This window comes from Equus caballus, chromosome 16 (genome assembly GCF_041296265.1).
Source record: "Equus caballus isolate H_3958 breed thoroughbred chromosome 16, TB-T2T, whole genome shotgun sequence".
Classification (NCBI taxonomy): Eukaryota; Metazoa; Chordata; class Mammalia; order Perissodactyla; family Equidae; genus Equus; species Equus caballus.
Genome location: NC_091699.1, coordinates 93,835,273 through 93,858,312, shown reverse-complemented (window position 1 = coordinate 93,858,312; position 23,040 = coordinate 93,835,273). Strand labels below are relative to the sequence as shown.

Below are 23,040 nucleotides of genomic sequence, written 5' to 3'. Positions count from 1 at the left end.
CCATCATCATCACCAGCTTATCCCAATTTATAGTCACTCACAGAACTTGTGACAAACCTTCCGCTTCCCGCCTGCTGTGTAGATGACGCGCTTTGGGGCAGGTAGTGGTCAAGCGATCTGACTCTCTTCTCCCAGCTCTGCCTCTGGCTCATTACACAATCTTTGGAGTTTTCATGCCTCATCTATAAAAACGAGGTCACGGCTATTGAGCTCATTAAATGAGATAAATCAAACAAGATCCATATACAAAGGTTCTGTGCAAATAACAGCTCTATAAAAGTTAGTTTCAGTTCCTTGACCTGTCTCTCAGTTTCTTCATCTCTAATGGGAACCGTCATGGTCCCTACTTCATTCTAGTGAACTCTGAGTTAGTAAATGTAAGGACAGTTCCTGACTTAGCGCTTAACAAACGTTAGCCATCGATGTTATTAGCGTCAGCTCCACAAGGGGGCGTGTCGCATCGTCAGCATCCTTGCCTCTTCCACTGCGCGGGGCACCGCGCACCTAGCCGCAGGCCGGAACCCAAAGCTCGGGACGCGGAGGCGCCCGAGCCTCTCGGCAGCGGAACGCGGCTGCCGGAAGTGGCGAGGGCGGGGTCTCGCTGCCGGGGGACAACGGGCTGCACGCGAAGATGCTGCTGGACTTGTCGGAGGAGCATAAGGAGCACCTGGCCTTCCTGCCGCGAGTGGACAGCGCGGGTCCGGGACGCGGTGGGGCGGGCGGCGCGGGAGGGTGGGGGGCGGCCCGGGCCGCGCGCGGCGCTCACGCCCGGCTCCCGTTGCAGTGGTCGCCGAGTTCGGGCGGATCGCGGTGGAGTTCCTGAGGCGAGGCGCGAACCCCAAGATCTACGAGGGCGCCGCCAGTAAGGGGGCCGCGGCGGACGGCCAGGGGGGCGAGAGGCCGACGTGGCCCGGGGAGCGGCAGCCACCGCACTAGTCTTGGGCCGGAGTCGGGCTCCCGCCGCCGGCGGCCGGCGCGCTCACGAGGCTGCGCCTGCGCAGAAGGGCGCGCGGGCGCGGGCGATGCTCTGTGGGGTCCGCGGCCGGCACTGCTGCTGGCGCCTAGTGGGGAGTGGAGAGGGGCGGCAGGCTGGTGGTAGCCCGGTTTCATTGTGGTGGTTGAGGCCGCGGGATGGTGGGTGATACTTATTCTCGAATGAGAGTCTGAATGACAGGGTAAGCATCGCACAGGCCTCGATTTGCTCGCTGTCCGTCTGTCCCAGGAAAGCTCAGCGTGAGCACTGACACGGTCCAGCATGGGGTGGAGGGGCTGACGTACCTCCTCACGGAGAGCTCGAAGCTGCTGGTAAGGGCTCCTGGGGCCTCTGTGCATCCCCCGGACCTCAGGGAGGTCCAGCGCCCGCTGCATCGTAGTCCCGGCGGGGACCTGCTTAGTTCAGGGAGGCGCGAGTGGTTCCTAACAGATTTAGCGAAGCCGCGCCTAGACGGTGTAAACTAGAGCGTGACCCCGGGTATGGACGCTTCTCGCCAGTATAAATTAGAAGTGCCTCGAATGTGCGTGTTATGACGCCATAGGCTGTAGTGCATATCCTGAGAGGGGGCAGAATTAAATTATTGACCATTTGTTTTTTGCATATTAGGAGAATCTGGCTTGATGGAGAATAGGACAGAAAACTGGGCGTTTTAACAATTCTTTCCCTTTTAAACTTTAATATGGCATTTTTAGATATCAGAAACTCAGATTTTGGAATAGTGGGCAAGGGTTGCCTTTAGCTATAAGGAGCGTTTTTTATTTTACTAAACAGAAAAGAATTAGGGAAGATAATGTTTTAGGTGTATCAAGTATGTTAGCGTTTCCTAGACAAAGATAAGTTTTGATGTTCTTTTAACCTTGGTTCACGCTTAGATATCTGAGCTGGATTTCCAAGACTCTGTCTTCGTTCTGGGATTCTCTGAAGAACTGAACAAACTGTTGCTTCAGCTTTATCTGGATAACAGAAAGGAGATCAGGACCATTCTCAGTGAGTTGGCACCAGACCTTCCCAGTTACCACAGCCTCGAATGGCGACTGGATGTACAGGTAGGACTTTTTTTTTTAGCCTGACAGAATATAAGATTTATTTTAGGTTTATGTCCTCAGGTTTATTGTGTTCTTTACCACCTTAACCAAACTCTGGTGTGAAACTTTAGGGTTTTTTTTTTTTTTTCCTGAGGAAGATTTGCTCTGAGCTAATATCCGTGCCAATCTTCCGCTATTTTTAGTATGTGAGCTGCCAGCACAGCAGGTCTGCTAACAGAGCAGTGTAGATCTGTGCCCAGGAACCGAACCCACGCTGCTGAAGCAGAGTGTGCCAAACTTAACCACTAGACCACCGGGGCTGGCCCAAAACTTTAGTTTTTTAACATTCATTTTCAGGCCATTTCACAAATAGTTCATTTTCTTATATTTTTTTAGTGGGTTTACATTGGTTTAATTTGCAAGGTTTGTTAGAAATAGGTTATGTTGGAAAAGGAGATGGTTATGCAGATTTTTCAAAGGGTGCTTAGATTTTTAAAAGCTTTTCTGTTTAAATAAAACACACATATAGAAAAGTGCACAGGTCAGTGTACAGCTCAATATGAATTATCAGGTAGTGAAAACACCCATGAAACCGGCGTTTACCCAGACCAGCACCCCAGAAACATCTTCCTTGCCTCCTACTTTTCCTTCCATCCTTTCTAAAGGTAGCCAGCGTCCTGACTTCTAATGCACAGATTACTTTTGCCTGTTCTTTAACTTTCTGTGAATGGAATGATTCAGTAAATATTCTTTTGTCTGGCTTCTTTTACACAACATTATTTTTGTGAGATTCAATTGTGTTTTATTTTGTTTTGTTTTTTTTTGGTGAGGAAGATTCACCCTGAGCTAACATCCATTGCCAATCTTCCTCTTTTTTTTGAGGAAGATTAGCCCTGAGCTAACTGCTGCCAATCCTCTTCTTTTTGCTGAGGAAGACTGGCCCTGAGCTAACATCCATGCCCATCTTTCTCTACTTTATATGTGGGACGCCTACCACAGCATGGCTTGACAAGCAGTGTGTAGGTCTGCACCCGGGATCTGAACTGACAAACCCTGGGCTGCTGAAGTGGAATGTGGAAACTTAACCACTGTACCACCGGCTGGCCCCCAATCTTCCTCTTTTTTTGCTTGAGCAAGATTAGCCCTGAGCTAACATCTGTACCAGTCTTCCTCTGTTTTGTATGTGAGATGTCTCCACAGCATGGCTGATGAGTGGAGTAGGTCCTCGCCCAGGATCCAAACCCGTGAACCCAGGCCGCTGAAGCAGTGTGTGGAACTTTAACCACTCAGCCACGGGGCTGGCCCCAAGATCCAGTTGTTTTGAGAGCCACATAGATAACCAAAAGGGAGTTTTCAGATGATTGCATGTAGCCCTTTATCGAGCAGTGACAGATAAGTTAATAGATATTTATTGTATGTTATACATTTGCTGATTAGGGCTGTGCTAAACGCTTTGGGACATAAAAGGAGTGTAAGACACTGTCTCAGCTGCAAAAATGTTGTTATCCAGTTAGGGATATTAGATGTTCTCAAAATAACCAATAATTAAAGTTAGTTATAAAGTAAGGTTCTAGAGAGGAAAAAAGAAGATGTTTGTATAAATGAAAGTACCACTGAGTATTTAAAAAAAGCTGTCGCTCAGGGAGTTCAGTGTACACTGCATGATCCAGAAAAGCTTCAAAAAGGAGGTGAAATTTCAGAAAGGTGAATGACTAGAGAAAAGCAGGGTAAATATTCTTGACCGAGGAGACAGGGTAGGTTGTAAAGGCCCACGTGGATGCGGGAATGAGCGTATGCATATATGGTATAGCGCACTAGTTCCCAAACTTCACTGCATATTGTAATAACCTGGAGAGCTTGGAAAAATTCTGATGTCTGTGTTCCATTCCCAGAGATTCTGATTTATTGGGATGGGGTTTGGCCTGGGCATCAGGGTTTTTAAAACTCCCCTTTCACCCAGGTAATTCTAACGTACAATGAAGTTTGTAAACCACTGTTATAGTGGATTCTTCCTGATTTGAATGGTGGTAAGATGGTCCAAATAGGTTATAGAAATGCAGTTAGAGGAGTTTAACAATTGTGATCGAGTGTGATGAGAGCTTGAATGGATATTAACACAAGATACGGTATAAACCAGATTAGAGGCTCCATAAGGCCAGGTGCTGTGTCTCATTCACTGCTCTGTCCCCAGCATGATACCTGGTACATAGTGGGTATTCAGTGCTGAATATAAAAAAGGGGTGGGGGTAAGCAGCTTCCTAAACAAACTATTTATCAAATATTTCCTGTACACCTATCGTGTGCCAGATGGTGTGGCTTCAGCAAAGAACAAGACACAGTTTGCGGTCTTGGCGACATCGCAGCGGGTCCTGTGGGGCTCACGGGGAGGAGGAGGGGATCGCTGCCTTAAGCCTTTGTGTTTACGTCCTCTAATAATAACCAGGTGGAGGTGATGTGGGCATGGTCCAGTTCATGAGGTTCAGCAGTAATTTACCTTGTACATCTTAACCTTGCTGTTGTGTGGGCATAACTTCTGACTATTGGGGTCCAGTAGCCCTTAGAAGTGCTTTTTTTGGCTTTATTGATTTGCTTTGCGCTTTTCTATTATGAAGACATTGTTAGAAGTTAGAAACTTAAGCAAATAAATGTTCTAATTAATTAATTCTAATTAAGCTCAAGAGAGTTCATTTGCCCAGTGAATGAGTTTGAGTAGCTGTGTTTCTGCAAAGGCTAAAACAGTTGAAATTGAGGGTGTACTGAATGAATATTGCTGCATGTGCTGAAATGCATTTAAGGGCTAAAAAAGCGGCTCAGAGAACGAATTGATTTCCTGAGCTCATTGGTTGAAATCGTTACAAGGGATTTTAACTGGAGTGGATTCTTATGCTTTATGGGAGGAAGACGTCAGATGAAGACCCACTGAATGGCTGGAAAACTGGGAACATGACTCGGGACCTTTCATTTTTGAGTAACTGATTTATCTCATGGAGACTGGCAGTAAATGGACAGTTACCATCTAATTGTGGTGCAGTTGCTTATGGGAAATAAATTAATCATCATAGTTTAGTTTCTCATAGAAACATTTCTCATACTTCCTCAATTGCCAGCACAACTAATGCCTTTGTTAATAACATCAGTAAATTGAATGCATCTGAGATCGGTATAGGCGGGTTTACCTTTAGGGCTGATCCACAGAAAGTTGCTGTTGTTATTTTTACAGGGAGAAAGAGTATTTCATCCCCATTAAAAAATAAGTCCATATCACAAACTTTGTGGGGTACTTTTGTTTATCCTGTAGTACTGAGCATCACTCAGATTTCTTTCTGAGAAAAAATTGGGCCTGATCATGTCTTACTAGGTGTTTATTAAGCATGTTATATAATCTTTACCTAGAAATTTTAAAGAATAGTATAGATACTTACCTGTAAAGGTTATTAATTTAAATATCGTGTTATCTAAAAATTTGAGGATAGATTGAATGATCTTAAGTCTTTCAACAAAAAGTTCATGGCTTAATTACACACCGAGATACATTTGGTCCCTATGAGTGCAGATATAGAGAAAAAGAAGTATAAACAATGCGTAATTGAACGAGTAAGTAGTATTTTCAGTCATCTTATTTATAGTTTGCCTATCTGTCATATCTATAATTGTAGAGAAATGATCTTAAAGAGATACTTTACCTTACAAGTACCTGTTTTGTGTTTGGGGACTAGCTCACTCAAAGAAATTGAGCTGTGGTTCCCAAATTATTTTGAGACATTAAATTTCAGCCTTGCATCAGTATTTTGGGTTCTTTTGGAAGCCTGGGTCACCTAGAGTTAATTGAAAGTTATTAGAATATTCTATGTTGTGGTATTACGTTAATCCTGAAATCTCGAGTTTAGATTTTACTCAGAGACTTGTTGGAAGTCTCTTCAATTGGCTTCTTGTCCTTTTGACATGACTCCAGTAGGTTTTGGATAACAGCCTTGCTTTCTTGTATAACAGATGTTTCAGGTTCATCTTGGATAATTCTTGTCCCAGATCTCGAATCAGCTATTACTTCGAGGAGGTCCTGGTTCCTTTTAAGGAAGACTGGTCTTTAGAGGGCTAGTCTGGTGCTAGGATTAAATACCATCACTTCCAATTCGGTCATTGTTTCTAGTGGTTTTATTTTCTTTTTAAAATATGTGAGGGCCAGCCCTGTGGCCGAGTGGTTAAGTTCGTGCACTCCACTTTGGCAGCCCAGGGTTTCGATGGTTCAGATCCTGGGTGCAGACATGGCACCGCTCATCAAGCCATGCTGAGGCGGCGTCCCACATAGCACAACCAGAGGCACTCACAACTAGAATACACAACTAGGTACCAGGGGGCTTTGGGGAGAAGAAGGAAAAAAAAAGAAGAAGAAGAAGAAGATTGGTGATAGATGTTAGCTCAGGTGCCAATCTTTATAAATATAAGTAAATAAATAAAATAAAATATGTGAATAGTACTTACTTTAAAATTTTGGAATGTATCATACAAACAAAAGGTTATAAATATTCGGTTTAAAGAATAATAATAAAACAAGTACCCATTGCCAAGCTTAAGAAATAGAAAAGCAGTACCCTTGATTCACCGGTGCCCTTCCCCGTTCCTGATCAGCCCCCTCCCAGCCCGCTGGAGGTAATTATCCTGAATTTTCTGTTACTCTTTTCTTTATAGTTTTCTTAACACATTTTTTCACTAAACTATGTATATTTTAAATTTTCATGTATTTTTCTGCAAGTTGCATTTTTGATTTAACACTTTCTTTTTATATTTATCCATGACAATCCATTTTGCTGTAGTTCATTTCTTTTTGCTGCCATATGGGATGTGGCCTCAGCATGGCTTGATGAGCGGTGCCATGTCTGCACCTAGGATTCAAACCAGCGAAACCCTGGGCCGCCAAAGCAGAGCATGGGAACTTAACCACTCGACCACGGGGCCAGCCCCTATTTGTGTTTTTTCTTTTGTGAAGTGCTTAATTAGGTCTTCTGTACATTTTTCTCTTGGTCTTCTGTTTTTTTCCTTATTAAATCAGCAGATCTGGGACTGACCCTGTGGCCGAGTGGTTGAGTTTGAGCGCTCCGCTTTGGCGGCCCAGGGTTGTACCAGTTCGGATCCTGGGTGTGGACATGACACTGCTCATCAAGCCATGCTGAGGCGGCATCCCACATGCCACACCTAGAAGGACCCACAACTAAAAATGTAGAACTATGTACCGGGGGGCTTTGGGGAGAAAAAGGAAACAAATTAAAAAAAGAAAATCAGCACTTCTTCATACATTCTGGATACTAATCTTTTTTTGGTTATATATGTTACAAAAATCTTCTCTCAGTTTGTGGCTTGTTTTTCTACCGTCTTTAGGTATCCTTTGAAGAAAATTTAATAAGTTTAATATAGTTAAATTTATCAACTTTTTCTTTATGGTTTATGCCTTTTAAATCATGTTTAAGAAATCCTTCTATACTGTAAGGTTGCATATATATTCTCATTTTGTTTTTCTTTCCAAAAGTTTTAAAGTTTACTTTTTATTTTGAGGTCTGTGATTCATCTGAAATTTGGGTTTTGTATATGATATAAGGTAATTATAAACATTTTGTACTTAGCATCATTATTAAATAGTTGTTATGTTCTTATTCCGTTTAAAATGAAGCTTGCAAGCAGAAGCCTCAGACAACAGATTAAACCATCAGTGACTATAAAACTGCGCCTTAACCAGAATGGAGCTCACACCACCCAGGTTTTGCAGACGGACCCAGCCACCCTGGTCCGTTTGGTGCAGCAGCTGGAACAAGCACTGGAGGAGATGAAAACAAACCACTGTAGGAGAGTCGTGCGCAACGTCAAGTAGTCCCAGGTTTAAGGTTTTGTTCCCTTTGAATCACTTGTGAATTGATGATATACAGCAGTTACTTCTCAAAATTGATTTTTTTAAGTTGATGGTGATGAGTATCCTGTGACAAGGTATTGAGGCCACGATGAAAAGCTAAAGTAAAGTTCCTCTCCCAGGGCTAAATGGTCAGCTTCTTGACAAATTAAGATGTACTTTGTTTTTTAAATGTGTAAATAGGACTGAATCAACTGGAAGTGAATCTATACTGTTCGTATCTTCTGTATATATGAATGACTGTCCTTTTTTTGGTACTTCTTTTGACTGTTTAACTTTATTATTTTCTTTCTTATTGACCAAAATTTGAAAATAAAATTCACAATGTAATACTATTACTATTCAGAATATTTCTCGACAGTTCAATGTTTCTGACCTTTAATAGCACCCCATGATGTTAACAGCCACAGAATAGTTAGAAGAAAATGAGAATTTTTTTAAATGCTGTATTGTTTAGGCTGTTCATACCTTTTTCTTTGCATGCGAAAATTGTAAGTACTTACCATGTCGTTTAAGTTTGAGTTGTCATGGCTGATTAGCTTAAAAGTACTCACATTTGTGTGATCATATATTGCATTTTATTAAGGACTACTTCTTTCCCTAGTACCCAAAACATCTAAGAGACACACTGCTGATTTATAAACGATCGATGCAGGAATAATATACTCATTTTTTAATTACTTGGATGTAGTCACTTTTTATAATTTTGTTTGAATAAAGTATAAAGAGGACAAAGGGAGGCCATGTTTACTACATGCCAAGCAAATATCCTGTCTTCCTTATAAACTTGGTCTTTGTTTTTTTTATTTTTATTTTTTAATTTATTTTTACTTTGTGTGTGTGTGAGGAAGATGGTCCGTGAGCTAACATCTGTGCCAGTCTTCCTCCACTTTGTGTGTGGGACACTGCCACAGCATGGCTTGATGAGCAGTGTGTAGGTCTGCGCCCAGGATCCGAACCTGTGAGCCCCAGGCTGCCAAAGCAGAGCACACAGACTTACCACTATGCCACAGCCCAGCCCCTTTGTTTTGTTTTTCAGGAGGTGACTATAAGCTGTTGGCCTGAAAAACTCAGATGCTCATGTGTCAGGTCAGCCCGATAGAGTGCAGGGACACAGGGAGACTTAGGGAGACAAGGAGCCTTAAGGAGTAGCAGACTCAGGGGGAAAAGTCATGTGAAAAGGTAGAAATGGGGAGTCAGTCTGAAATATGTATCCAGGGCGTTATTCTGAGAGTCTCATCCCTACGGAGCAACCGAGGAAGGCCTTAGAACCCTTGGACTGTAAGCTGTACTCTAGGCTCTGTCAGCACTCTGCCTCCTAAGAGTTAGAGATTTCAGGTCAGAGCGACATCATGTTTCTTCTTTCTCTTAAGAGAGAGCCTAGCAGGGAACAGAGGCCAGTGGAAGAAAAGCATAATTGAAATTGCCACCCGTTGTCCCCCTGCAGGCATCTGGGCCACCCATTTCCCATAGATGTATGTTCTGCAATTGTAAAATAACTATAATATCAGATACTGGCAAACTATAATCAGAAATAATTTTTAATTATAGTGGTAACTTGATTAACAAAGCTTTCATATTAACCTCACAAACAAAAGGGAACTTTGTGTATTATATGAAATAGTAGCATATGTGGTTGAGTTTAAAAGCAACATGCCTGCCAAGCTTATATGTGATAAAGATAGCTCTGTGAGGCTTCTCATTTGTCCACATTTGGTGGAAGACAAGCAGGCCCGGCCCCAGCCCAGATGGAAAGAAGAGCCCCATGTCGTCAAGGGCAGCCTCTCTCTTCCCTCTGTACCCACTGTTCTTACCCTGGTCAGAACAAGACGGCATGTGGTCGTCTTTGTTTGTGTCAAACTCCCCTGGCCTCCTTCCTCTGTACTCCATATTCTTTTTGATGTTCTGCCTTCTTCACCTTTTCGAGCCTCTTCCTTTTCTTGTTGAAACATTCCATACCCTCTGGATTCCTCTGCCTTGCTTGTTTTGGGCACATGTAATTTTTTGTAGCTTCTCTATGAATCTACTTTCTGCCAATGCAGTCACTGTTCTGCTCTCCCGTATGACCAGGCTTCTTGGCTCTGGGTAATGTGCCTTTCCATCTGTAACTATCTAAATTGTTATTAAAATATTTTGGATTGTGAGTATGCTGATTTTTCAGGATTGGCTGATGCATCTTTAGACTTGTGTCCTATCCTTCATGTCTCGAAGCCTGAGAACAGAGCTGTGAGTAGGAATAACCAGTGTATGCATCTATATATACTTCACTCATTGGAAGTCTCCATTGTTTTTCGCAAGATTTCAGTGAACTTGTTGTGTTATTGATGTTTCCAAGGTTAAGTAAATGTAAAGCAGCAAACTGGAAAGGTGATGGGTATACCATAAGAAGAAAATATACCTTCTTTGAAAACTGAAAAATGAGGACCGAACATCAAGGAAAGTTTGAAAAATCGTTAAAAGTGTGTGTAGGCACTGGCCTGGTGGTATAGTGGTTAAGTTCACACTCTCCATTTTGGTGGCCCGGGGTTTGTGGGTTCAGATCCCAGGCACAGAGCTACACACCACTTGTCAGGCTATGCTGAGGTGGCATCCCACATATAAAAATGGAGGAATATTGGCACAGATGTTAGCTTAGGGGCAATCTTCCTCACCAAAAAAAAAAAAAAAAAAAGTGTAAAGGATGCATGTGGGGAGCCCTTAAAATTTATAGCAGTATGTGGCCTTTCAGGTTATAATCCTAGGAGAAGGTTAAGAGGTCAGACTTTGAAGCTGGACAAGGGTTTGGATTTAGGCTCTGTGGCTTTTTATGGGTCCTTGATAAATTCCCAAAGCCTTATTTTCTTCCTCTCTAAGACAGAAATAATAACACCTACCTCTTTGGCTTACAGGGACTAATTGAGACTATGTATATAGAATGTCTAACATAGTACCAGGCTTTAGAAAATACTCTTCTAGACTGAGGATCTCATTATTTTATAGCCTTAAATTATGTCCAGTATACTCTGTTTAAGAAACTGAAAGAGGAGCCAGCCCAGTGGTGCAGTGGTTAAGTTCACACGTTCCACTTTGGTGGCCCAGGGTTCGCCAGTTTGGATCCCAGGTGCAGACCTATGCACCACTTGTCAAGCCATGCTGTGGCAGGCATCCCACATATAAAGTATAGAAAGATGGGCATGGATGTTAGCTCAGGGCCAATCTTCATCAAAAAAAAAAAAAAGAATGTTACTTGGTTTCTGGATGGTAGAATTATGACGGTTTCTTTTCCTTCTTAATTTCTATAATGAGTTTGAATCTTTCCTAATATTTAAAAAAAAATTTGAGAGCCAGCTCCGGTGGCCTAGTGGTTAAGTTCTGTGTGGTCTGCTTCGGTGGCCTGGGTTCGGTTCCCAGGGAGGGACCCATACCACTCATCTGTCAGTGGCCATGCTGTGGTGGCAGCTCACATACAAAAAGAGGAAGATTGGCAGTGGATGCCAGCTTAGGGCGAGTCTTCCTCAGTAAAAAAATCCCCAAAACTTTGAAGTCTGAAGGAAGAAGAAAAAAGATCAGGGAATATAATACATTTTTGGTAATATTTTCATCCAAAATTTTAATTCTTAGAATGATATACACATAGCTCTCCAGAAAACTCAGCTGTTCAAAACTACTCCGTCCCCAAAGCACTCAGGTGGACAGGCTGAGGGTTTTGCCTCTGGGCTTAGTCTTGAGTCCCTTTCTTCCATCTTTTTTTCCTCCATGCTAGTGAAAGAAGCATGGGAATCTCGAGACTATCTAAGGCAGTTCTTTTTTTCTAGATAATAGCACATCTAAATGGAGAATTGTCTATCTTGTTTTTCATCTCCAAAGGAAAACACGGAAAACTTCTCTGTGGTTTCTCACAGCCCTTACAGTCAGGAAGTTCTGCCGGCTGCTGTTGAAGCCTTCCTGCTATCATTTAGTCACTCTTCTCTGGACTTATTTTTTAAAGTATATATTTGATTAAGTTCCTTCTTAGCTTACCTTCCACATTTTCCATAATCTTAGGTTTCTCTCATCTCTTTTCCTTTCTTTCATGCATGGTGGAAAATATTTTGGTGAAAAGGATTTTGTACTGCGTTGTCTCTGGTTTAAATATGTTCAGTTTTAAAACCGCCATGACTCTTATGTTCAAACTTAAATACTTTCCTTAAAAACAAAACAAGCAAGCCCGACTCCATCATTGATGTGGTTAGTTCAGTGAGCTTTGCAAACGTTGAAAGTGATGTTTTAATTATAAAAGCAGAATAAGCCCATATTTCTCAGCTTTGTAAAACAGTATACCATGGAGATGAGAAAGCAATGCTATACTTTATGGCAAAAAACTATATATGTAACAGTTTGATCACGGAATAGTAATGGCTGTTTGATTACGTTTACATAGTACCATGACTCTCTGCCCAGGAACTCAAAGCAGTTTAGTTATGCTTGATAGCCATGAGTCCATAGTGTTCTAATTAGCATAATGGGGAAATACAGGAAAAGTAATTGTATTTCTTTAATGGGCTTAAAGTAAAAAGGAGCATCGGGAATACAAATGTCTGCATTTTTATAACATGAATTATTAAAATAATTATAGTGTTAATTCTGTTTGTTATCATCAGAAATATTACTAGTTATGTGGCCAGCAGAGTAAGAGGCCACTGTCATTTATTGTGCTTGAGCCTAAATTGACACTTTCTAGTTGCAAAGACTACAATTTTCATTTTCCTCTTTTGCAATTGTCATATCTTCTCTTGCAGAACAGTCTGCCCAACAACCAGCTAAAAAGAAAGGCAACACAGAAAAAAAGGATTTTTGCTCTTTCTCACAAAGCGTATGAGGTCTTTTACCTCTTTAATTCTTAATTTTTCTTTTTTTTTTTTTTAAAGATTTTATTTTTTTCCTTTTTCTCCCCAAAGCCCCCCGGTACATAGTTGTATATTCTTCATTGTGGGTCCTTCTAGTTGTGGCATGTGGGACGCTGCCTCAGCGTGGTTTGATGAGCAGTGCCATGTCCTCGCCCAGGATTTGAACCAACGAAACACTGGGCCGCCTGCAGCAGAGTGCGCAAACTTAACCACTCGGCCACGGGGCCAGCCCCTCTTAATTTTTTTTACTCTTACTATAATCCGCCCACTTATGTATGGCATTGTGTTGATAGGAAAAACAAAGCAGATTTTAAAACCTTTTCTGGGCCGGCCCCATGGCCTAATGGGTAAGTTCGGTGAGCCCCACTTCAGTGGCTGGGGTTCAGATCCCAGGCGAGGACCTACACCACTCATCTGTTGGCGGCCATGCAGTGGTAGCGGCTCACATAAAAAAAGAGAAAGATTGGCAACAGATGTTAGTTCAGGGTGAATCTTCCTCGGGGGGAAATAAAACCTCACCTTTTCTAACTTTTTTACTATGGTACTGACTCAGTTTTGTTAAATATTTGTTAAGTGCTTAGAGTGATCCATGTTGTGCGTTGAGCAAAAGATAAAGTCTTAATCTCAGTTTAGAATGCTGTTGGGCCATTCCCTCCTTGAAAATAATTTAACCCATAAACTCGTGAGGCTGCAGGAAGGAATCTCCTAAGGTGGCTGTTCTGAAGAAGGGAGATTCCTCCAGGCTGCTGTCTATTGATCTGCTTTTCCTTGAAACTCCACCTTCTTCCAGAAGGCAAAACTCTAATATGATTCAATGGCTGGAGCTGTAGAAATGTACAGAGGAAAGGACAGCGCACTACAAAATGCTGAGGAATGCTCGGACGGGGTTAGGATGGAGAAAGTCTCCCTCCTCCTTTGCCGTTGAAGTGGGGTTCCCTGAGGTAACCAGAGGTGTGATGGGAAAGCAGACGGAGTTTTTTTACCTGCATGCCAATGTTGTGATTGTCATAAATCCAAAGAGAAGTGGATGCCTGTGGTTTTGAAGGAATGTGCTTAGTTCACAGAACGAAAAGCCTTCTCAGTTAACTCAGAGACTAAAAACACACAGATTAACATTCAGAGAATGAGGAAAAGCAAATCCAAGGAAGTCTGAGTTTCAATGGGGCAAATGTAGATGATTGGAATATGATTTCCTGGCACGGTCTGCAAACTATGCTTTTATTCCGAATAAAAAGTTCTTACAAAGCTTAAATGAGTTGAAGTGCTGCAACATAACAAAATTGCTTCATTTGCAGCTGAGACTGTTGCACAGCTCACAGACTCAGAACTAAGAAAGACTGCTGGCGATTTTTTTCGGTACCCAAAAAACAAATGAGCAAGTCATAATATGCTTTCCAAAGAGGCGAAAATGATTTGTCTCACAATGTGAGCAATGTAATTAAAACTTTTTTTTTTAAATCTTTAGACGCTTAAGGATGTAATTGTTGGATATTCTTTTCTATGCTTTTTTCTTCCACTCTTTGTTTTTGACTAGACATAAATACCAAATTCCATGCCTTTCTTGGGCCCTTAGAACAATATCTTTTCATGCCAAATCTCTCATTAAGACTCCTCCTTCCCTTAAAAAAATTTATTTTTGAGAAATAATTCACAGAACATAAAATTCACCCTTTTCAAAGTGTACAATTCAGTGGTTTTAGTATGGTCACAAAGTTATGCAACCGTCACCACTATCTGATTACAGAACATTTTCATCCCTCCCAGAAGAAACACACGTCTGTCAGCAGTCACTGCATTTCCCCCTCCCTGCAGCCCCTCGCAACCACTAATCCACTTCCTGTGGATTTGCCTCTTCCGGCCATTTCATGTAAGTAGAATTATACAATATATGGCTTTGTGACTGGCTTCTTTCACGTAGCATAATGTTTTCAAGGTTCACGTTGTAGCATGCATTAGTATTCATACCCTTTTTATGACTGAATAATATTCTATTGTATGGATACTCCCTTGCTTTTTACAGTATTTGGTTGAGTCTTATTCCTGGTCTTACTATGGAATTAATCTGTTGCATTTTATTTTTTAGTGTTTATAGAACCTCTGATAGATTTAGTAATGTGTTTTCTACAATGATGGTTTTCCAGGATTATCTTCCCAGGTACAAGTTAGAAAAGTCTGAGAGCAATTTCTTCTTAGTCAGTTATTAGTAGAGTTACTCTCCAGTGAACTGAGTGTTTTATTTTGAGTCTTATTCCAAAGTTGTAGCAGGGAGGGAGCCGGTCAGCCAAACTGTGGAAGAGACTCTTAGCCGAAGTCAGCTTCAAAGAAGATTAGTATTACATCGTTTTTTAATTTAAAAGATCTCCTACTAAAATGAGGGATGTTCTGGGGGCATTTTGTAGATTTAGAGAAGATAGGAAGGCAACTAAGGAGGACTTGTGTCTCTCCATATTCATTTGAAAGGTAAAACTATTAAAAATTAAACTGTTAAAACTTAAAAATTTGGAAAAGTTGTCTACAGTGGAATAGAAGAAAAAGGTACTTGCTTGTGCTTAAGTTCACTGCCCAGAATATATCTGAACCGATTTTGAAATCACGCCCTGAGGGTCTCTAGGACGCCGTGTTCCTGGCGATGCGGCTGCCTCCTGGAGCTCAAGAGCTGGCGCAAGAAATGGCAGGGACGGAAACAGCGCTGATTCAGCCAGAGTGCGGTGAGGTCGTGGAAGAGAGGCACCAAATGAGGGGCTCTGCGTCCGGAAGAGAGGGAGTGAGTACTCTAGGGGGTTGGGACGGCGCTTGCTTCCCTGGCTCATTTTTGCTGTTGTGGTAGTTGGACCCCAGTTTACATGTGGGGAATAATCCCTGCCCAGTTGCACGTTGGGGCTGTCAGACAAGAGACTATGCCTTTTGCTCTTCATGCTGATGCTGTAAGTCTGTCTCCTGGGACCCTGAAAGCTGAGGAGACAGAGAGAAGGTTGACACAAATCCATCTTAGTGGCAGCCTTGCAGGATGCAGTGACCTGTTACATGCCCTCACGAAGATGCTCCCGTTCTTGAGCTTTGTGGACCTAGTCTCAGAGCCGCCCCTCGATTCTGTAGGCTACCTAATGTCCAGTAAACTCATTCTCTGCTTAAGTTAGCCTCTGAATAACCCTAAATCCTACAGAGGATAACAATCCAATTAGATTAATTTTATAAAATTGCATACTTTATTTCATAAAATGGGATTTTTGTGAAATAGGTCTGCAAATTGTCATACATCTGAAAGTCAGGCATTATTTTAGGATGTCGTTTGACTGCAACAAATTCATAGGACCTCACAGTCTGGTTGGGGAGAAAAAATTCAAACATCCTTAATTAGCATTTTCCTTTTAATGCTCTACTATTCCTTTGCTTTGCTTTATGTATCTTCTCTATCATGTCTAAACTATTAGAACTTAAAATAATCTGGTGACTTCACTGTAATCTTTTTAGTTGGTATATTACAGTTTGCTTGTAGAAATAAGATAAAAACATAAAACAGTAATTATCAAATGAAATAATGCCTAGAACAGTAGCTGGCACATCATAGTTAAAGAAGTGGATGAAAAAATGAATGAGTAAATAAGAGAGATGAGTGAACAGTATATACAGTTTACTCTGTGGAGCTTCAGAGTAGGGAGCAAGTGCTTCAGCCTGAGTAGTCAGAAGGATGGTTGTGAGTCGTTGACAGAAGGGCAAGACTGAGCATACAGCAAGGCGGGCCTTCTAAGCAGGAGAGGAACCTGAGCAAAGGCACAGGCGCGGGGAACCGGAGGCTGCCTTTTGTAAGCGTGAGCTGTGGCGTGGACTGTGGCTGCTGCTCCTGGGCCCCGTGCGGGATGAACCACTGTTCGTGCAACCTTAGATCTGGTCCCCTCAGGACCCCGGTCCCTTTGGCCTTTTCTAGTGGAGGCTGGTGTTCTCTGGAGTTTTGGGTATTTCAGGAATGGGGGATGTCAGTGTCATGTACCCACTGTGCCTTTCAAACTTCCGCTTTCACCCTTGCTTTAAAGCCCTAGGTCACTAGAATCCATGCCAATCAGCATGCCCCCTTTATCATGAATAGCTGCCTTTCCTCTACTTCCTGGATTCCGCCTCTTTTCTGTCCGTCCATCCATCCATCTGTCCATCCATCCATCCGACATGTATTTATCGAGGACCTACTCTGTTCTATGGTCTGTTTTAGGTCCTAAGACAGTGGGGACGAGATCACTGCCCTCATTGAACTTACATTCTAGGGGGGTGATGGATAATAAAGAAAATGTGTACTGTAATTTCAGGTTGTGCTAAATGCTCTGAAGAAAAATAAAAACAGATTAGGGGTCAAAGTTGAGAGCTGCGATTTTAGGTAGACTGGTCAGAGACAGCTCTGAAGAGGTGATGTTGGAGCAGAAACCTGAATGAAGTGAGGGAGTGAGCTGTGGAGTATTTGGACGACAAGTATTCAGACAGAAGGAAAGTGTATGCAAATGCCCTGAGGTGGGACTGAGCTTGGTGTGATTGAGGGGGTGCAAGGAGGGTGGTGTGGCTGCAGTTAAGTGAGGGTAGAGGTGATCAGAGGAGTGGGCGGCAGGGAGATCGCGTCGGACCTTCAGCTTCCAAGTGTTCTCCACCAAGTCCTTCCTCCAAACTGGGTAAGTGGGTGATCCGTCCAACACCATGGCTTCTCCTTTCCTTGATCTCATTTACCAAGGCCTTCCCTGTTTCAGCCACTTGCTTCCACTGCTACACCCTGGACCTTGTCCCCACCTGAACTATTCTATTTCTGAAATCACAATTTCAGACATCCCATCCTCTGAAATCAATCCAGCCCATTGGTCAATTACTTCCAACAATTGTTTCCATTGGTCAAGTCTTCAGCTTCAAACGGACCTTCAGTTCTCTTACTCTACTCTCTATCTGACAGCCTCTGCTTCTCTATATTTCCCTCCCTATCCAGCTTGTATGCACAACCTGTCACGTCAATCAGCCCATCACTGCCAATATTCTAAGTCCTTTCTGTTGCAACTTCCATTGCACCTATCTTGCCATATATGAATTCAGCTGTCTGTCTTTTTTCTTGCTGGTTCATGCGCTGCTAAGACCTACAGGAGAAAATATGCAGAACTACACAGACTATCAAGCTTGTACATTAATGGTTATCAATCTCAATTAAGCCCTTAACACTGCCTGACTAGCCTACTGTTTCCTTAGTCAATTGTCTCCCATTTTCAACAACTATTTCAAACCCTCCCCACTCCCCTAAACCTCTGACCCACCCACCACCCCCTCTCATTCTCTGTCAGTGACTGTCTCCTTCACAGAACAAATAAAAGTGATCAAATAGGAATTCTCTCCACTTACGCCAACAAACCTACAATCCTCGCTGTTCTCTGCACCGATACTCCTCTTTCTCTCCTATTCCAGTAGACGGGGCACCCTTCACGTTTCTGGATCCCATGATTTCCAGTATCCTGACACTTTTGTATCTTCTGCTTTCCATCTTCCTGATTTCCTTCTATTAAAAAAAACTCATTTTCCAGTCTATCTCGTCTTAATTATCCCTTGACCCACATCCTTTTCCAGTTACCACCCTCTCTCTCTCAGCCCCATTTCAGTAACTTGTGAAAAATTTCACTTTCCCTCCCCAAGCCACTCTTGGTAACATTTCCAGGATCTTGTGTGTTGCTAAATCCAATATGCATTTTTCAGTCCTTATCTTACTAGATGTTTCAGCAGCATTTGACATGGTTGCTCACTCTCTAAAAAACATAGCCCTCCCCAGCCTTTCCTTTTCTGTCAAGCTCTCTGCTGTTTTGCCTCCTGCATCTCTAGTGATGTGTTCTCATTCTTTGCAAGACTGTCTTCTACTTTCCTCTTAATTGTAGGTTTTCCCCAGAGCTTTGTCCTAAGGCAGTCTTTCTGCAGACGCATACCAGGTAATTTGGTTCATTCTCTTGCTTTACTTACCGTCAATTTGCTGGTGACTATCAACTATCGATGTCTAGTCCATACTGCTCTCCAGAATGTGAGACACGTGTAACTCCCTATCAGCTGTCTGCACTTAGATGTCTAACAGTACTTCAAACTTAAGAAGAACAAAATTCAACTGATCTCCTACAAACTTGCTCCTCTTCCAGTTCTTTATCCCAGAAATGACATTGCCATCTACACAGTTGCTCAAACCAGAAACGTGTGTCACTGTTGACTTCTCTCCCCTTCACTCACCACGGCAGGTCAATTACCAAGTCCTATCGATTCCACCTTCTTAAGGGTCATTCAGATTAGTCCACTTCTCGCCAGTCCCACGGTCTCAGTGCTCTTGCCTAGGCTACTGTATCTGCCTCCAGTTAACGGGTCTCCCTGAGTCCCTCTTATTAAGCTCCCTGCTCCCCGATCCCCTTGTGTGCCCTACAAGGCAGCCAGAATTATCTTCCAGAAAGAGGAGTCACATACTCTGACTGCTTACCACCCTTCAGTTGATTTGTATTGCTTTGGGATAGAGTCCTGGCTCCTGCCTTTATCTCCAGCTGCCACCACCACCACCCCCCCACCCCCACCCCGCCCTCTTGCATTCTCCGCTTTCCACGCTGTGTTCTTCATTTCCTTCACTTCCACTGTCTGGGTCCTCTTCCATCATCTACCAAGTAACTCATATGCATTCCTCTGGTTTCAGCTTAAACATCACTTCCTCCAGGAGGTCAGGAGCCACTGTCCTGTTTACATAGTGCCCCATGCTGCCCTTAGCATAAATTTAATAAGTTTTGTTGTAATTACTCGGTTTAATTACCTCTTTTTTCTGGATTGTAGAAACTGTGTTTTTCTTGTTTTCCTCTGTATCCCTGATGTCTTGTCACTGTGACTGGTACATGGCAAGCTCCTATTAAATGTTGAAGGGAGAACGGGAGAGAGAGAGAGAAGGGAATATAAAATGGAGTTGAGTACAAAATTTGCATGCATTTTAAAAGTAAAACAAGGCTCCAAATAAATTTTGCTTTTCTGTCACACAGTATGGTTTGCATTAACCTCACAAAGCAAGTTACAGGTCGGCCTTTTTTTCCTTTAGTGGGAAGACATACTTAGGACATTTAGTCAGCAGATTCTTTAGAATGGACAGAGCCAGATAATTGCTTAGACCAGTGGGTCTCAGCCCAGGCTGCCCTTTGGAATCCCTTGAGGAGTTTTTAAAAATTCTGTTTCCTAAGTGCCACCTTCGTAGATTCTCATTTAATTGGCCTGAGATTTGTAAAAGCTGTCCACGTGATCCTGATGTACAGCAAAAGTTAAGAGCATGACAGTTACTGGAGTTTTTTCTTTGTGACTTGCTTCCCTGACTGATATTCGAGCCTGTTGGAGAACAAGAAATTCAAACAACCCAGATTCAGCAGTGCCCTGATCCACCCCCTAGTGCTTTCAACTACAACTAAAAATGGCGGAAACAGGAAAAGGAATTCATTGGTACAAATAACTGTCAAGTCCAGAGTAGTGTTGGTTTCAGGCAAACTTGATCCAGGGGCCCAGTGATGGGCCCAGTGACCTCGTATCTTTCTGTTTCTCTGACTGTCTTGGTGTTGGCATTCTCCTATTTTAGGCCCTCCTCATGGGCAAAGATGGCTGCCAAAGGCACCTGAAAAGTGAGCCCATCTTTGTCCCAGCATCTTCGTAGAAAAGGTTTTCAGATTCACTCTGATTGGACTGGTTTAGGTTATAAACCAATTGCCATGTTCAAGGGGTTGGAATGTGCTAGAACAAGAGTTTTTGTTCCTCTTCCCAGGAACCATAGTAATCCCCAGATGAACAGAAGATCTTTGGGGAAGGAGGAGAGGAGAAAGATTCACGCTGAGACCGTCAGATGTCCGCGGTAACTGCACGGTGGTTTGGCCTGGCTGCAGCATCTGCTCCCCAGACTGTAGTGGCACTTTACAGTGTTATCCTGTGTTCTCTACAGTTCATAATGCTTCATAAGTAGCACAGATACATTTCTACATCAGTTCCCACAGTGAGTGACTAATAAACTAAATATGACTCTACTCTTCACAAAACTGTTTAGTGAGAAAGAACTTGAGAACAGAGACTTTGATTTGGATGCTGAAAATGTAAGTTGCCTCATGTATGGCTTTTGCCTCAGTGAACAATGTTTTCTTGCCTCATTTTCAGAAACAAAAAATCTTAGACCCTCCAGAGAGTCTGATTTGTGGCTTCCCACCCTCCAAGATGCGTGTTACCAGCCAAGAAGATTCTGTTGAGCTTTGCTTTTTATAATTTTCATTATGAATGAATAGGGTTTAAATTTCCCCCTGAAATATATTACTGAATTATTATATTGGGTATGCCATTTCTAATGACATACGCTAAAAAAGAAAAAAACACCACACGCAGATTCCCCTAAAAGCACCCCTCCCTCTACCTATCCCCGAGAGGATGCTAACTCTCCCTAGTTGAAAACTCACTATTCTAGAGCTTGCTCTCACTGAGTACCCTTCTGATTATAATTTGGCTTTGCGTAAAAAGTTTCCCATAGACAGAAAATGTGCTAACCAGCAAACATGGATTTGGGGTCTGCTTGTAGTTATGTTTCCCATTGCAAGTTAATTAATTGGCGTTCATCAGCCATTAGAGTCCCATTGAGTCTATGTGTGCTAACATTTAAGTTTCTGAGTTTATAAAATTGAGGACCACATTCTGGAACAAGGCTCTTGTCATAAACTTTTCTAAGACCAGAGATGTTATCCTGTCTTGGCGGCCAGACAGCCACCCTCACCAGACTCCTTTCCATTCAAATTGTACCAGTAAAGTCCTGTTAAAAAAAAAAAAGCAACATAAAATAGCACAGATAGAGTTTCTTTTACCATTTAGAAATACAGTGCCTGAATCCTCTGTCTATGTATCTAGCAAGATGGCACACATTCCTAGATGTAGTGAGAGGTGAACAAAACCCCAGCTGTCATCATCCTAGGGCTGATTACAGGAAGTTCCCTTGAAGAGAGTGCTTGTGGTGAGCAAGAACTTAGTAACTAGAACGTGAGCATTGAGTACATATTGGCCCTAAAATCTCTGGAAGCATCTGCAGAGGGAGAGAAGAGGCTTATTTGCAGGAGGTAGAAACTGAATTCATCTGCAGGGCTGCAAGTTCTATTCTGGAAAACAAAGAAGGATCTTCCGGGAATGAAGCACCAGGGGCAAACCCTCTACAGAGATGCAGTTGTGGCTAGGTGTGACCACAGTGGTCCACAGGAGACCCTTACTGTCACACACCATTTTCTTCCAAGACTGAAGAATCCAGACTGAGGAAAATGTCCTGCGTTCTGATTTGGGTCAAAACCAACTTTCCAGAGTAAAAAGGTAAAGGCTTTCCCTCAAGGGAGTGGACATTCCCATTGTCCTCTGGAGGGGGACAGTCACAGTGGGCTTTGATCGAAGTTAAGACATACTCCTTTCTCTCGTGGCCTAAGAACTCGGGAGCCTGGATTACAGGTAGGAGAAACAAGCTCAAGGGCCACCTGGAAGAGGGGGGAGGATTGGAGGCCAGTCCTGACGTCTCAGGAGATATTCACCCAGAGGTCACCCCCTGGAGCCAGATGCAATGACATGACGGTCCTATGGGACAGGAGAATGTTCCCAGGGCTTCTTAGCATTATTTGGGAGGGGAACCTGGTCAAAGACTGGGTTTCCTGTTAACCCTGTGGGCAGGATGGAGGTAAAGGAAACGTGCCTTCATGCTAATCTCCAGACCTGTGAGTCCTGAGCCCATCACAGACAAATACTAACGTATCCTATATGCAGACTTGGTGTGGATAGCTAATTTCTAGAAGGATACATAAGAATCTGCTCACTGGTTTCCTCTCGAATTTCGCTTTGCATTCTTCTATAAGTTAAAAAAATGTTTACAAAGTATATGTATTACTTATATAATATAACAAAAATAAGATAAAAATATGTATATTAAAAAATATGTATTACCTAAAACCATATCCCAGCTAAGCCAAGAAGTTTATGCTACATTAGGAATTAAATAGTGAAGAAAAGTAGCATATTTTAAATATTCCTCCAGGATGGCTTACATTTGCCAAGTCCCTTGTAAATTTTCCTGCTTTTTTTTTCAACAAGACAAAATCTCTCTCTCTACTATTGAACTACAAGCTGTGGAACAACTTCAGTGTTCTCCCAGCATTCACCTCTAGTGATAACGTGAATTCCTTGCACCCAGCTTCAGAGCAGGGTTCCCATCCCTGGCTGCGCATCCAGGAGTCTGAACCCGAGGGC

At 42.6% G+C, this 23,040-nt stretch overlaps 1 protein-coding gene across 3 annotated transcripts; it reads left to right on the top strand.

Annotated features, from left to right (window-relative positions):
* Positions 1–480: 480 nt before the first annotated feature.
* Positions 481–21,602, top strand: COMMD2 (COMM domain containing 2). Of its 3 annotated transcripts, none has more exons than XR_011427071.1 (7): positions 543–698; positions 785–862; positions 1,223–1,305; positions 1,867–2,040; positions 14,525–14,647; positions 15,383–15,544; positions 20,552–20,956. XR_011427071.1 is itself a non-coding variant. In XM_023621093.2 (7 exons), exons 1-7 carry the CDS (start codon positions 632–634, stop codon positions 20,558–20,560), a joined length of 687 nt encoding a protein of 228 aa, XP_023476861.1. In that variant the 5' UTR covers positions 543–631; the 3' UTR covers positions 20,561–21,602. The 3 variants fall into 3 exon arrangements, 2 of the variants coding, with proteins under 2 accessions (XP_023476863.1, XP_023476861.1); XM_023621093.2 differs by having other exon boundaries at positions 15,392–15,544; positions 20,552–21,602; XM_023621095.2 differs by lacking the exons at positions 14,525–14,647; positions 15,383–15,544; positions 20,552–20,956 and adding an exon at positions 7,682–8,650 and having other exon boundaries at positions 481–698.
* Positions 21,603–23,040: the final 1,438 nt, after the last annotated feature.

Coding starts and splice junctions, on each gene's coding strand:
- COMMD2 (XM_023621093.2), top strand. CDS start 632: ATGCTGCTGGACTTGTCGGAGGAGCATAAGGAGCACCTGGCCTTCCTG. Junction 699..784: donor GCCGCGAGTGGACAGCGCGG/GTCCGGGACGCG, acceptor CTCCCGTTGCAG/TGGTCGCCGAGTTCGGGCGG. Junction 1,306..1,866: donor CGGAGAGCTCGAAGCTGCTG/GTAAGGGCTCCT, acceptor GTTCACGCTTAG/ATATCTGAGCTGGATTTCCA.